The sequence below is a fragment of the Phocoena sinus genome, chromosome 17, assembly GCF_008692025.1.
Source record: "Phocoena sinus isolate mPhoSin1 chromosome 17, mPhoSin1.pri, whole genome shotgun sequence".
Classification (NCBI taxonomy): domain Eukaryota; kingdom Metazoa; phylum Chordata; class Mammalia; order Artiodactyla; family Phocoenidae; genus Phocoena; species Phocoena sinus.
In genome coordinates this window covers 57,774,342-57,790,682 of record NC_045779.1, presented here as the reverse complement: position 1 = coordinate 57,790,682, position 16,341 = coordinate 57,774,342, and the positions used below count along the sequence as shown (strand labels likewise).

General features: G+C 36.2%; 1 protein-coding gene across 2 annotated transcripts in view; it reads left to right on the top strand.

The window, feature by feature from the left end:
• RAD21 (RAD21 cohesin complex component) overlaps positions 1–15,807 on the top strand; it is a 28,310-nt gene extending 12,503 nt beyond the window's left edge. The window contains exons 4-14 of one of the 2 annotated variants that reach the window (XM_032609845.1): positions 1,444–1,543; positions 3,492–3,598; positions 3,897–4,103; positions 4,562–4,687; positions 5,021–5,143; positions 6,954–7,177; positions 8,349–8,508; positions 8,907–9,052; positions 11,741–11,890; positions 13,211–13,294; positions 14,151–15,807. In XM_032609845.1, coding sequence (XP_032465736.1) covers positions 1,444–1,543; positions 3,492–3,598; positions 3,897–4,103; positions 4,562–4,687; positions 5,021–5,143; positions 6,954–7,177; positions 8,349–8,508; positions 8,907–9,052; positions 11,741–11,890; positions 13,211–13,294; positions 14,151–14,342 — 1,619 coding nt within the window. In that variant the 3' untranslated portion in view covers positions 14,343–15,807. The remainder of the gene's footprint in view (positions 1–1,443; positions 1,544–3,491; positions 3,599–3,896; positions 4,104–4,561; positions 4,688–5,020; positions 5,144–6,953; positions 7,178–8,348; positions 8,509–8,906; positions 9,053–11,740; positions 11,891–13,210; positions 13,295–14,150) is intronic. The other variant, XM_032609846.1, reaches the window with a different exon arrangement.
• The last annotated feature ends 534 nt before the right edge of the window (positions 15,808–16,341 follow it).

Below are 16,341 nucleotides of genomic sequence, written 5' to 3'. Positions count from 1 at the left end.
TAAAAACGGGGCAGAGCTTAGAGAGGCAGTGTTTCAAGGGAGAAAACCGATTTTATTTTTGTTCTACATATGGAATTATGACAGTTACACCTTTTTTGTTAATCCTTTGGAGTTGCCTTTTTCTTTTAACCCCTTTTTCAGCAATCATCAGAGGTTGAAGTGTGGAAAACTAATTGTTCTGTGATTTTTAAAAAGCTCAGGAAAGAAAATATTAGAATTTTAATTTTCTCCTGAATAATTTTAGTGTATTTTTTTTTTTTTTTTGCGGTACGCGGGCCTCTCACCGTTGTGGCCTCTCCCGTTGCGGAGCACAGGCTCCGGACACGCAGGCTCAGCGGCCATGGCTCACGGGCCCAGCCGCTCCGCGGCATGTGGGATCTTCCCAGACCGGGGCACGAACCTGTGTCCCCTGCATCGGCAGGCAGACTCAACCACTGCGCCACCAGGGAAGCCCTTAGTGTAGTCTTAAAATCAAATTTACTTTTAGCTTAAGTTGTTGAGACTTTATTAAATGTTCTCTATAGTTCTTCGTTGTTGTTTTGTTTTAGGTAATAGTTGATTCTAAATTGGACTCTAGCAACCAAACTTGCACCTGCATAATTACTACTGTATAATTTTTTAAAGCCTTGACAACATTTTATTCTGATTAAAATAATCCTAATGTGTAGGAGAGATGCCTTATACCGTAATTTCTACTGTTGTTATATTCTTATACTTCCATTTATTTTAATATATAAATAGTGAAATCTTTGAGATCTAAGATTTGGTTAAAAGTAAAATATTTAGGCGGGGGCCATGACACTTTAGGCAGAGGCCGATGATTTCTTATATGTGGCTACTAAGTGTATTTTGCTTAAATAACATGTTTTGTTTCTTTTTATCTTCTAAAGCAATGCATTTTTATTACAGACCACTTGAAAAATATAGGGGAAAATGTAAAGAAAATTGAAATAATTTAATCCCACTTTCCTAAAATAACCAGTTCCTCTTAACATTTGGGGTATTTTTTTTGCAGTCATTCCTTTTCCTCATAAATTTCATGCTTATTTAGAAAACTGTTATTAATATGTATTTACTTGTTGATACGTCCTTTTAAAGACTTCTCAGTTTAATGCATAATTAGTGCTTTGACCTCTTTTAACACAAGTAATGTGGCTAATGATTATTAAAAAAACAAAAGTACTTGAGCTTCAATGGTACTTTGCAAATATTATCAACCCTTCTGGAATATAACCTTAAGAAATTATACTGACTTTTTTTTTTTTTAACATCTTGTGTTAGTTTCTGCTTTATAACAAAGTGAATTAGTTATACATATACATATGTCCCCATATCTCTTCCCTTTTGTGTCTCCCTCCCTCCCTATACTGACTTTACCTTCCTTGACCCCTTGATAATCTTTGGTGTAGCCACAGGTCTTCAAGCTTACCGTTTCTTTTCCAGGTGTTGTTGACCTGCCTGAGGAAAATCGAGAAGCTGCTTACAATGCTATTACTTTACCTGAAGAATTTCATGATTTTGATCAGCCATTGCCTGACTTAGAGTATGTCTCTCTCTCTCTCTCTGTCTCTTCTTTTTTTTTTTTTTTTTTTTTTACTTGGGGTACAAAAAACATTATTGGCTTACAAATGCATAGTTTTCTTGGGATGTTTTGACATTGCGTTAACATGTAGCTAGAATGCATGTGCTTTCATTTAGGGTAGTATATAAATATGAAACATAACCTAGAAGTGTTTCTTCTGTAAGATCATGTAGAAGATGCCAGCTTTAACACAGCTAAGAGAATTCTGATTTGCTTAGGCCATTGTGTAAACTGAACGGCAGTCTAGCTGTTTGCTTTACATAATGATATCAGTAAAACTTGAACTGTTGCTTCATGATTTTTTTTCAGAGGTATATACTAAAGTCATCTACCAGTTTATCATCTTGGCCAAGCTATACTCAGCCACAATTTTTGTTCTTTTCTTTTTTTAATAAACATATGAGATAACTTTCTATAAAGAGCAAGAAAGGGTCATTGTCACACAACATTTAAGAAGAGAAAGTTGTACAGAGATGGCCATTACAGCAGAATACTGTGGTATGTTTCCCTCTTCTCAAGTCTTCAGAATTCAGCTATGATTACCATGACAGGGAAGTGACTGTCATTTTCCAAGTGACTGAGTAGCACAGTTATCCGAGAAAACCTCTACACCAATCCCCATTTATTTTTTGACAAATTTGTCTGCTCTTTTAAAAAATGATCTTTGACTTTTAATTTATAGGAGTAAATTTATGATTTATTTTGCATTAATTGTGTTAATTAGTGCTAGGCACTATTTGGTTGCTTTACTTTTTCCTCCCTTTCTTTATACTATTTTATTTTTAAAATATTTTTATGGTGGAATTTTTTAACATAGCTAAACAGTGGAGAGATTAGTAAATATTATGAACCCCAGTAAATATTATGAAGCTGATCGTCCAGCTTCTTTCATTATCAATATATTGCCAGTTTTATTTCATGTGTACCATTGGCCCTTAGGTTTCACCTGGGAGGGTCTACTTATGTGCAGATTTTTTTTCACTAAATACATGCTACAGTACTACACAGTCTGAGGTTGGTTGAATTAGTAGATGCAGAACCACAGTTACAGAGGGCTGTCTGTAAAGTTATATGTGGATTTTTGACTTCAGGGTCAAAATCCCTAAATCCCACGTTGCTCAAGGTCTCAGCTGTATTTCCCCAATTGACCTTCTAACAATGGATTATTTTAAAGCAAATAACAAATACTTTATTTCATCTGTAAATACCTTGGAATGTATCTCTTTAGAGGCAAGGAATTTTTAAAACAAAGCCATAACACTACCACAGGTTTTTTTAAATTACAATAATTCTTTAATATAATATACAATCAGCAGTGAAATGCCCCCAGTTGACGCTTAGGCTCCCCCCGCCCTGCTTTGTTTCAGCTACGGTCTGTACAGAGTTTCCAGCCTGCATTTGGTTGGTATGTCTCAGAAGTCTCTCGTAAGAACCTGTAACAGAGCTACATGTTTTTTGTGTGTTTGTCCTTGCCATTTATTTGCTGAACAAACCTGGTGATTTGTTTGGAAGTATTTACATTCTGAATTTGGTCGATGGTATTCCACATTTGTACTAAACAGTCTCAGAAAAGACAGTAACTTCAGTGTTCACATAGCCTGTAAGTTGCAGGGCCCTGATGAAAACCCATGCCTAAGTTTTTGCACTGTATACCATGTTGCCTTATGTAGTGATTTCAACATATTATATTTTGCTTGCTGGTCATTAACAGTTTTAAAATTTAAATACAAATTAACTTCCACATCATTTAGATTCTTGGATTGTATTTATTTAATATTAAATATTTAGGCTCCATAGGTTGTATGTATGGTTTTTTTTCTTGCTTATATAAAGAATTGAGATGTGTGTTCCCTTATAAATACATTACAATGAGACTTGAGACTACATTGTATTTGAAATTCTCTTAAAGTGACATCGATGTGGCCCAGCAGTTCAGCCTGAACCAGAGTAGAGTGGAAGAAATAACCATGAGAGAAGAAGTTGGAAACATCAGTATTCTACAAGAAAATGATTTTGGTAATAGAGAAACAAATCATTAGCCACTAGCTATAATGTTAAAATTATGTTATGTAATATATTTAGGGTAACCTAAATTTGGATCTTATATTTGAATTTTCTCATTATGCACCAGAATCAGTTTATGAAATATGATAAAGATTTAAAGTTTAAACTAGATGTTTTAATATTCAAAGATAAATAAGACTTCAGTAAGCAAATGTGACATTATAATTAAAATAAATCATTAGCCATTTTCTTTTGATTCGGTGATGTTTCTAACTTTTTTTCAACTAATGACCAACTAAAATTTGTTTAGGTGACTTTGGAATGGATGATCGTGAAATAATGAGAGAAGGTAGCGCTTTCGAGGATGATGACATGTTAGTGAGCACTGGTGCTTCTAACCTCCTATTAGAGCCTGAACAGAGCACCAGCAATCTGAATGAGAAGATAAACCATTTAGAATATGAAGACCAATATAAGGATGACAATTTTGGAGAAGGAAATGATGGTGGTATATTAGGTAAGTCACAACAGGTGATTATTCTAACATAATTTCTTTATTTAGTTGCGGGGTTTTAGAGCAGTTGCTAATTCTTAGTCCTGAGCATCTCTCTAGGTATATATGTGTGACTTGTCACCAGTTGGTTCAGTAAAAGTTTTCTGTAAACCTGTAGCCTAAAAATGTTTTAACAATACCTAATTTTGTTTAAAACTGCTTGTCTTGGAGTTTTAAGTTTTACTAATTCTTCGAAGTGCTCTGTTTGTGTTTAAGTAAATATATGTTTTAAAATTAAGAGATTTTTTTTCATATGTTAAGTGTTTTATACTTTTGTATACTACCTTGAAGAGAACAGATGCATATTGAATACAGATTTAAATTTTTAAATTTAATCCATTTTAACATTTTTCCAGTGATTGGCTATTGTTCTTTTAGCATTTCTTTTTCAAATTGTAACTAAATTACATTCCCTATTTCAGATGACAAACTTATTAGCAATAATGACGGCGGTATCTTTGACGACCCCCCTGCCCTGTCTGAGGCGGGGGTGATGTTGCCAGAACAGCCTGCGCACGATGATATGGATGAGGATGATAATGTGTCAAGTAAGCGTTTCGTGTTCAGTGATCCTGGGCATGATGGATGGCATCCAAAAAGATATTTACTGTAGAAGACCAAAAAGTAAAAGTTTCAGCTTTTAATAAGCTGTAAATCTCCTTAAAAACAGTGCTTAGATTGAGTCTCTTTAACCCTGTGTTCCGCCCCCTTTTTTGGGCAATAGGTCAACTGGAGAGACCTCCTTATAACTAGAAAAGTGTTTTTTCTTTGGAACCCATGGGTTTCTTTCAGTTACTCAAAGGGATTTTTTTCCCCCTCATTTGCTGGATATATATTATTAAATAGCCAAGCCTTTTGTGACCAAATTTCTGCTTTTATAGTGGGTGGGCCTGATAGTCCTGATTCAGTGGATCCTGTCGAACCGATGCCAACTATGACCGATCAAACAACACTTGTTCCAAATGAGGAAGAAGCGTTTGCCTTGGAACCTATTGATATCACTGGTGAGCAAACAAACTTTTTGACTTTGAACTTTTTCTAGTTCTGGCTCATGTCCACTAATCTGCTGTTCATTTTAAATATAACTAAACTTCTTTTCTCCTTTGTTAGTCATCTATAATGGAAACTTTAATTCACTTATAATTCGAATATCTTACAGAGTATCTTTACAAGTTGCTGTGAAATAAAAGTATGGAACAAGCTTTCTGCTAATAAATATCTTAGTCTTTGGGGGTTACAAAAATGCCAACAGGTCACAAGTGTAACAGCACTGCAAGGCATTTTTCAGTAAAGTACAAGATTGACTAAACAGCACTGCAAGGCATTTTTCAGTAAAGTACAAGATTGACTAATCAGTTATCTTCCAAAATTCTAGATTCTGTGTATGGTTTGGGCTACAATCTGGGAAAATCTAAAAATACTTTTAACTGGAAATATCAAAGGTTCTAAAATCAGTATTTTTCTTATACTGCTTATTAAGAAGCACAGCAGAGCATATTTAATTGGGGGGTGCTGCTTCTGAGTAAAAGAGGCAGTATGTAATTTGGATGTGAAACTTTAAAATTTCTAGATGGTGTGTGGATACAATGGGGTAGAATACTTTAAGTCATTTACAGTATAATTCAAGTTACTGTTATTACTTCTAAGTAAAACAAGATTAACTTTTTGGGTTTCCTACTTAGAATCTGATCACCAAAAATTCTGATTTGGGCTTCTGGTTTAAAAAGAGTACTTACTGTGTAGCTATATTTAGGAACTAAAAATATAAAAATGAACAAGTCTTTATCCTCGTGGAACTTAAATAATAGGGGAACATGGGTAATTAAGTAAATTATATACTATATTATTGACAGATATGACAGAGATCTATAAACAAGGTAAGAGGGACATATACTGCAGTGTTTAAAATAGGATAATTGAGCTTAGCCAGCTGTTACAAAAACTTGAACTTTTTAATTTCAAGGAAGGGAACTCAGTAGCTGGAGGACAGGGCCTGGACAGAGGCTGTCACTGTATAACATCTTTTTGAATCTTGAATTTTGAACCACATGAGTATTTTAAAAACCTATGGGGTATATAACATGTATGACAATGAAATCTTGAGGAATTTATTTAATACCATGAGCTTTTCTGTATCTTAAGAAATTGAGATAATGTTACCTCTTTGTAAGAGTTTAGTAAGGATTAGAAATGAGGATACAAAGAGTGTACAGGATGGAGTTCTGGGTTCATCTGACTGGGTTTGGGCTTGTTTCACTTTATCAAGCTGCTTGTGCAGCTGCCATATATGAATTGTAACTTTTCCAATAAAAATCATAGTAGTTGCAACCTTTTATGGAGTCCTCAATCTATGTCAGACATCATACTAAATATTTTACAATCCCCTATAAGTGGTTGGCCATATTTCAAATGAGAAAATGAAGAGGTTAGCAAAATGAAGTTAACTTTTCTTAATGGTCACTCACTTAATAAGTGGCAGAACCTAGGACTCGAGCCCAACTCTGAACCAAGTGTGATGTGTTTACAATATAAAGCTACATGGGCAAAAATGAATTGGCTCTTGCCATTATTTTGCTCATTTTGTGCTAAAAGTCAGCATTCATTCATTCAGCAAATTTTTATTGAATACCTATTGTACGCTAGCCTCTATATGGTACTTGGGAAACATCACTTAAAACAGATTCTACTCTCACGAAAGCTTAACTTCTCTTCAAGGTGTTTAGAAAAGCAGGAATATAATGAGACCAAATCTGGTAGTTGTATGTTTCATGCTGGCCTCAGACAAAATGACCTTATTTTCTTATATCATGCCAGTCAAAGAAACAAAAGCCAAGAGGAAGAGGAAGCTAATTGTTGACAGTGTCAAAGAGTTGGATAGCAAGACGATTAGAGCCCAGCTTAGTGATTACTCCGATATTGTTACTACTTTGGATCTGGCGCCACCCACCAAGAAATTGATGATGTGGAAAGAGACCGGGGGAGTGGAAAAACTTTTCTCTTTACCTGCTCAGCCTTTGTGGAATAACAGACTACTGAAGGTAATATAGTTTGCAGAATTTTAAATTTCATATAGATTTTGATCATTTTTTAAAAGAAACTTTTGTTTGAATCATTTTTGATCAGGTATTGCTCAGTGATATAGCACCTTCTCTTTTTTTTCCTCCCTTAAACAACAGTATACTGAACATAAACCTGATCTGAAAGATCATGATAAGTGACACCTGCATTTCTAAAAGATGTAGAGTTAATCTTCACTGTTCTAAATAATGACAGTTCTCTCAACTTTCTCTGATACGTTACCACTTCTGTTGCCTTAGTGTGTACTGTGGTTCCAGTCTGCAATCTAGATGTTGCTTTCTGGCTAAAACAAGGGGTCGTTCTACTTTTCCCACAGTACAGAAATCTGGCTTTATGAGAGTTTTTTTTCACTTACAGGCCCTTTCTGCTCACTTCAGGTTCCAGACTATTCTAAAGCAAAGTTCTGAGGCATCATAGAACCAATTGATTTTTACTATAAAGTGTTTAAAGCAGCAAAACTGCTGTATATTGGAAGCACAATCGTAGAATCATTTGGAAGAAGGTTTTGAAGTGGGGTTTTTTTTTTTTTTTTTTTTTTGACTCAGTGGTCTCAATGTTAGGAATTTTTCTTAAGGAGTAATTCAAAATATGGAAAAAGCCACTTCTATAAAGATGTTCATTAATTATTATTTACAGTTAAACGAAACTTAAAATATTGAAGAATCATTCAAGTGTGGCATATATATTTACTTCCACTCAGTGGAATGTTCAGTCATTAAAAATACTAGAAATGACAGTTAATGAAATTACTGTACAATATTAAGTGAAAAAGGCACTATGCAAAGCTGTTGGGTATGATTTCAGTTAGATTGTTTTAAGTGTATGAATATGAAAATAAACTGCAGGTAAATAAATTTAGAACTTTAGGGTTATCTCCAAGTTACGAGACAGACAATGGTTAAAAATTTCATTCTCAACTTTTCTAAAATTGCAAGTGAAAATTTTTACAGAGGATTTCAAATTATAAAGTAGAATGAAGCATGAATATAGCATTAAGTAGAAATCATGCTAAATATATATACAGATAGTTAAAACATACTTACGGAAAATAGTAATGCCAGTGGCAGGTTTTCGGTTCGTGTGATTTATAGTAGAGATTTTATAATTGGTATTTATTTCTTTATTTAATAGCTGTTTACACGCTGTCTTACACCACTAGTACCAGAAGATCTTAGAAAAAGGAGGAAAGGAGGAGAGGCTGATAATTTGGATGAATTCCTCAAAGAATTCGAAAATCCGGAGGTTCCCAGAGAGGACCAGCAGCCTCAGCAGCAGCAGCGTGACGTCATCGGTCTGTTCCACCGGGATAGTTCCCGGATACAATCGCAGTGAACATTGGCTTAGAACTTACCTATATATTGCCAAAGTAAAAGAAATCAGGAACAAAGACGTATTCTCAAATTTTTGGACAGGGAAATACATGCCTTATATTCCTTTGTTAGCTGGGAAGTTTTCTGTTTTCAGAAAGGTCTGAGGTCTAGGACTTGGCCGAGTGATAGTCTGCTAAAGGATTGTCCTGCCTTGGACTGGAGGTGGGACGTGTCCTTCTCAAAACCTCTTCCCACCTTTAAATGTATTATAAATTTAGTAACCTTTGTGGAGGGAAACTCTTAGCATATTAGTATTAAATGGTTCTAGAATGTTGAGGACTGTATGACCGTTGTCCCCTCTTCATATGATCGATTGCAGATGAGCCCATTTTGGAAGAGCCAAGCCGCCTCCAGGAGTCAATGGAGACCAGCAGAACAAACCTGGATGAGTCAGCCATGCCTCCACCACCACCTCAGGGAGTTAAGCGAAAAGTGGGACAGATGGACCCAGAACCCATGATCCCTGTAAGCACAGCTCTCCAAGATGTTTGGGGTGTGGGTGTGCGGGCAATGTTTTAGATCCCTAGTAATAGCAAGTGTTATTTAAGGAGACCTTTTGAAGTGTCTTGGTTTGGGCAGAAAATAGTAAGGAATGGGTCCAGAAAGAATGACAGCTGAGGATCAAAACACAATGTCCTGTAAGTGTGAGGTGTTCTTAGGAGTTTTTGGTTTTTCTGACTCGGCTTCACAGTGGACTAAAGTGAGCATCCTTGGCTAATGTGGAATCCTTGACTCTGAACTTGGTCCTGGTTTTTATTTTACTTCTCAAACATTAGCCCATGGTGAATCTGACAGTCTAGATAGACTAAGTAAAGCAGCATATGGAACCTGTTAAGTACGCTGTGAGTAAAATGAAACAAACTTCCTGCTAATAATAACTTTGTCAGCAAGATGGAACATTTTTTCTCTGCTTTTATTGATATAATTGACATATATAAATTGTATTAGTTTCGGGCGTGCAATATATAATGATTTGATAGATGTATATATTGTGAAATGATTACCATGGTAAGTTCAGTTAACATCCATCACCTCACAGAATTAGATTTTCTTGTCACGAGAACTTTTAAGATCTACTCTTAGCACCTTTCAAGTACATAGTATATAGTTGAACCTCCTTATCCATGGATGTATACTGAGGGCTGTCTGCAGTACGAGACTTGAGCATCTGTAAACTTTAGTTCACAGGGGATCCTGAAACCAATCCCCTGTAGATACTGAGGGACAGCTGTATTGTTAATTGTAATCAGCATACTGTGTATTAGATCCCCAAAACTGACTGACCAACTTCTACTCGTTTCCCCCACCCCCTAGTAACCACCATTCTACTCGCTGCTTCTGTGAGTGTGAGCTTTTTAAGATACTTAAGATTCCACATGTAAGTGATATATCTATCATGCAGGATTGAGCTTTCTCTGATTTAGCATAATGCCTTCAGGGTCCATCTGTTGTCACAAAAGGCAGAATTTCCTTCTTACGGTGAATGATAGTTCGTTGTGCACGTATATTTTCTTTATCCATTTATGTGTTGATGGATACTTAGGTTGTTTCCATAGCTTAGCTATTATAAATAATGCTGCAGTGAACATGGAAGTGCAGAGATATCTTTTTCAGATAGCAATTTTATTTCCTTTGGATAACTAGTGGCTGCACCAATATACATTCCCACCAACAGTGCAAGAGGTTCCCCTTTTCTCATCCTTGCCAACTCTTGTTATCTCTTGTTTTTTGGGTGATGCTTCATTGTGGTTCTTATTTACGTGCCCCTGATTAGAGATGTTGAGCACCTTTTCATGTACCTGTTGGCCATCAGTATTGCTGTCTTCGGGAAAATGTCTGTTCAGATCCTCTGCCCATTTTAATCAGTTTGTTTTGCTCTTAAATTGTGTTGCATTCTTTATATACTTTGGATATTAATCTCTTACGATTTGCAGATATGATGAAGTCCTACTTGTTTATTTTTGCCTTTGGTGTCAAATCCAAAAAGTCGTCAGGACCAATGAGCTTATCACCAGTGTTTTCTTCTATTTTAGTCTTTTGTATGTGTCTGTCCAGTTTTCCCAACACCATTTATTGAAGAGATTGTCCTTTCCTCATTGGATGCTGCTTTGTGCTATATGCATAGGTTTATTCCTGGACTCTCTATTCTCTTCCGGGTTCTGGTTATTCTTTATAAATACTCCTGTATGTCTTTAATGCTAAGCAGTTTTAGGCTCTCTTACGTACTCCTCCAGTTGCTGAAAAAAGGTAAAGCAACGTCCTGCTACTTCATTCAGACTGGCTACCGTTAAGTTCACTTCGTGTTCCTATCCTGAGGATAAAGGAAGGAGGTGGTCTGGTTTAAGGCTTCCCAAGCTTAGGTCTATAGAATAAATTAACTCTGGGCAAAGGGAGGCTTTTCGGTACCTTAGGCTCTTGGTTCAGCCTCCATCATCAAGACATTGGCAAAAGAATATTCTTTGCCAATTTTAACAACTAGTTCTCTATGCCCTCTGATGGTAAGGAGTTGTTAAAAAAAAAAAAAAAAAAGAGCGTTTTTGAGTTCAGGAACGGGAACAAGTAAACTAGCGGGTTACTCTAGTACCACTCTCCGGGTAGTTGTTCCCTTGTCACGCTTTTAATGTTCTCATGTGTTACTATTAAGTCCGAGAAGAAAGAAATTCAAGAAATGGACCCAGAAAAATAGTCTCCTCATTCCTGATATCTGCTGCTGGAAGAGCACAAAGGCTCTTATTTCGAGCTCAGGCTGAGTTGCAGTAGCCCTTATACAGCAATGGTCGACAGTACCAGGCTAATTAACGATCGAGCCTTTTTGCGTTGCCCTGGAGTCAGTGGGTTCTGTTTAGTCCTAAAATGCTAATACAGAAAGTGTTGAGGGTTTTTTCTTGTTTGCAAATTCCTAACATAGAATTAAACAAAACACTTTTGTTCTAAGATAATGAATGGATTAATTTCCTTTGTAAAGTACTTTAATGTTGTGGCTTTACAGTAAAAGGACAAGATGTGTAATCAGGTTTTGATTATGAGGAAGTGTGAAGATAAAGTATTTCTTTCCATTTTGAAAACTGCAGCAACTACATGCATGTTTGCATAGTTAAGAGAAGCTACCCTGAAAATGTGCATCTGAAATTGCCTTATCTTTATTGCTTTAAGCCTCAGCAGGTAGAGCAGATGGAAATACCTCCTGTAGAGCTGCCCCCAGAAGAGCCTCCAAATATTTGTCAATTAATTCCAGAGTTAGAACTTTTACCAGAAAAAGAAAAGGAGAAAGAGAAGGAGAAAGAAGATGATGAAGAGGAGGAGGTAAGGAAACGTTGTAAAAAAAAAGATCTGATGAATCAATTCCCGTTCTAGGTTTAGCGAAAATCTTCAACCAGCTCTTACTATTTTTCACCTTGGAGCTGAGTTCATTGTGGTGGAGCATCAGAGTGATGAAAAATTTTTGGATATAAGCAGAACTTAGTGATCTAGACCATCATTAAGAACTTCAGATGTTGTGCTGTGTTCTCTCTCATTTGGTCCCTTGGGGGCTTTTCAAGGACATGGGACTTGCCCTTTCACTGATTTCTTGACTTCTGAATTGTTTGTAAGCTGCTTTTGTTATTGTGTGGTCAGCTATTAGCATCTGCCTCTAATCTATTTGTGTGGATTTTGCTTTTTCATTAGACTGGAGTGGTTTGTCCTGGGGCATGCTTTGGCTGTTCAAGTTTTTTCTTTCCCTCTTTTCCTGGATCTTTAAGGTTGTATAGTAGAATGTGTATTCCTCTAATTTTCATTACCGTCTGGTCGTGTTTATAATTTATGCCAGCATAGACTTCATAACCATTTAGTGCTTAACACGAGCCTTACACTGTTTTAAAGTCAGAATGTAGCCCCAAAGCTCTTCCAGCCTGTGTGCTAGAGTATCTCAGCCTTAGTGTTCAATCAGCATTTAAAATTATACTTTCTAATATATGTAATATATGTTAAGCTGTTATTAACTCCTGGTTCTTTGGATGTAGTGATAGTTGCAGCATAGCCTGGAAGCATCTCAGCTGTTGCCCCATGCCAACTTAAGACAGTCTTGTAGGTGACTGGCAGCCACGCCACTCCAGTTAAATATAAATTATAGCCCATTGCTTTTAAAACACTGTATGGAACAGTATTACTTACTCATCTTTGCTAGTCTGCAGGCTCTTTGGTAGTGGTCCATAGTGAGATTAGGAATTTTCTGGAATACCATCGTCCAGAAAGAAAATTATGCTACAAAAAAAAATACATAAATATACATTCAGTTAAAATAAACAGTATGCTTAGTGACATAGTCGGTTTATTTCCTTGCTTAAGTTTCTTACCTTAGCAAGGGCCGGAAATGCATAGCTCGCCAACCAGCGATAGTCCATGGACCAGACCGTGTAGATCACACACTTATAGACCAGTACAGAGTCAATATATTCAGCTAACTGCTTGCAGGTACAGAGGATTTCCTTTTGTAATTTAAGAAGGATGTTGAACTAGATGCTAAGTGATTTTCCCATTAGTCAAAATGCACACGATTTAGAGCTTTCAGGAGATACGGAAATGCTTCATTTTGTAGCAGTTTTGTCATTTTTTTGTTTTTGTGTGGGGGTCATTTTCACTCAGGATGAAGATGCCTCAGGGGGTGATCAGGATCAAGAGGAAAGAAGATGGAACAAGAGGACTCAGCAGATGCTTCATGGTCTTCAGGTAAAGTCTTAGAGAAAAAATTTCATCAAAGGCTTTTGGCAGTGTTTCCTTAAAAAAAAAAAAAAAAAAATTACATGCTATAACCAGAAAACCTTTTGTGAAACTTTTTGCAAAACCACACCACACACCTTAAACTATTTTAATACATAAGCTGTTGGGCTAAGAGTAAGCCTGGAAAGCATCCAGGTGAACACTTTCCCGTCGTTACCCTGCAAAGCAGAGCTCCTGTGTACATTTTACTTTTGGTTGAGCAAATTTATAAACTATTTTAATACATACGCTGTTGGGCTAAGAGTAAGCCTGGAAAGCATCCAGGTGAACACTTTCCCGTGGTTACCCTGCAAAGCAGAGCTCCTTTGTGTGTGTACATTTTCTTACTTTTGGTTGAGCAAATTTAATGGGTTGAATCACTAAATTTGTCAAATCATTGTACAGTGTCATTTATCCTTGGGCCTTAATGTGTCAGATACAGAGGAGGTATCTTGAGTGTCTGTGAAATACCAGGCAAGGTGCTCAGGTCTCCTAAAATAAATTCAAAGGATAGTTGACAGTTTTCAGAACTGTAAGTGCTAGATTTTACTGTTATCAATTAGATGAAATTGATAGATGAACTGATTAGATTTTATTAATTAGAAAAAATGAATCATCTATATTAGGTTGCCCCAACAAATGTTAACTTTGTCCCCTTGCCTTTTTTAATGTGAGAAACACCCTGGTACTGTTCAAAAATCTACTTCTAGCCCCCAACAGAATATACAATACAGTATACTTTTTTCAGTATCCGAAAGTAGTATCCTTTTAAAATTACTACTTCATTGTGTAGATTATTTTCATTTAATTCTTCCTTTTATTTCAGCGAGCTCTCGCTAAAACTGGAGCTGAGTCTATCAGCTTGCTTGAGTTGTGTCGAAACACGAACAGAAAGCAAGCTGCAGCAAAGTTCTACAGCTTCCTGGTTCTTAAAAAGCAGCAAGCTATTGAGCTGACACAGGAAGAACCGTACAGTGATATCATTGCAACACCTGGACCAAGGTTCCACATTATTTGAGCAGCTAGAAGCATTATAGCTAGTGTTCATTTCACTAGTGTGTACAAATTGCCCCCATGTGTAGGGCACACAGAACCCTTCAAGAAAATTTAGATTTTTGTGTGTACAAAGTCCCTGCCTCTTTCTTCATGTCTTCTGGTATTTTAAATTTATCAATTTCATCTTTAAGGGAAACTGCTTGTATGGTGTTTGTGTTCTGATGGAGAAAACAAGTACCCCAAGTTTATTTTAACAGTCCAGAACAGATTTGTGCAATATTGGCGCATATAATACTGTTGAGTAGCAGTGGAAAGTCAGGGAAAGGAGAACTTTTCAGGAGAAAATGCCTGACAAGTTAATCTATAGTGTGAATCGTCTTTTCCCACCGGCACCGGGCAGTCTTCTTCATAACCATTGTGCTTTAGGGATGGTGCCCAAAGCAGAGATTGTCCTCTTAAGTTTTAAAGTATAATTCCACACTTGATCATGGGGTTGTGTGAAATTGTACTGTAACTAATCCCTTTCAGCTACAAAAAAATAGGACTTGGTTTAAAGTGCCCTATTTTTTGTAAATCATTCCATTTTGAAACTTTTTAATGAATCTTACTATCCTGAAATCTATTGTTTTAGTGAGGCTCTAAAATGAGCAGAAATAGACTTTTTAGAGTAGAATGAATATAAAAAGCATTTATAACTTTCCAGGAGCTATAAATCAAAGTTTTAAAAAGATGTTTGGATATATTTGAGTATTCAGATCATGAAAATAGAAATTGCTATGCCAACTGAAAGGACGGACTGATGGGAAATCGTACAACTGGTTGACTTAACCTTTAAGCAGACAGTGCTGTAAAAACTAATGGCTTCTCTGATATTTATTATGTTTTAGTACTGATCATTTTTGCCAGTGCTTGCACACTCCTAATAGCTTTGCAACAGAAATCCAGTATCCGGTTTCCTATAATTTAAGTGAAGAAAAACACATCCAAATAAAGGCTTTAATATTAACAGATCAGATAGCACCAGGAATTATGTGACTGTTACGATTATCAATACATGTCTTAACATGTTAGGGCAAAATTACACACTGAAAAGTTCTAGCTTTTAAGTGTTGGCACTTTTGTGGAAAACAAAAATCACTCAGACTTCAATGTATACCCAATAATTTTAAATTATGTGAGATGTTTGAAATTTGTGAACTCGTAATTACTGTTTTGATGATTCAGTTTCTTGAGAATGGTAACTGTATAAAATTGCTGTTGCCGCTTTATTTTCAATATGATGTGCCTGTAAACCATGGTTTTTTCTCCCTTTGTATAAAGACATTGTAGATAATTGAATGTTTGATTATAGAAAGGTCATTAGTTTCTTGTTACACATTTTGTTAGTCTGGTTTTTGTTGCTTATCAGGTTTAATATTGTTCTTGAAAATAGTTGATGCTATGTTATGTATAACTTTTCTAATAAAAGTTGTGTTATAAGCTGTAAATGTTGAGGTGTTGGTATTCAGTTGGTGGCACTCCCCAAGAAAACACTGCTTCATCTTTTTTGCCCTATCTTGAATAATTATCCATACAAATAGTAAGTGAACTTTTCAAGAGGTCTTAGAGTAAAAAATAAATCTTTACAATGGCTGGTGCTGAGGAATCTTTGGGGCATAGATACAGCCCTGTAACTGCTAAGTACATAACAAATTATGACATGCCTGTGGGTTCTTGGCGCCCTAAACAAGTGTAGCCCATGGGCAATGTCCTGGAGACTTTCTGGGTCCATCTGAGAAGCCTACTTTAGCCAGGGCTTTCGGTCGGTAACTTGGAATGTATCCACCTTTGCATTCAAGCATCTGACTTGTCCTGCCACCAGCTGTGAGCTTTAAGACATTCAAGACTTTATGGTTTAAGTAAGCCGTGCTGTATCTTCCGCATAAATAGTTTAATACTGTTTATAATAGAAAAACCAATGTTTACTAAACACCAATTAGCCTCAAACCCAAAGATGCTTTAATTTGAGGCTCACCACCTGT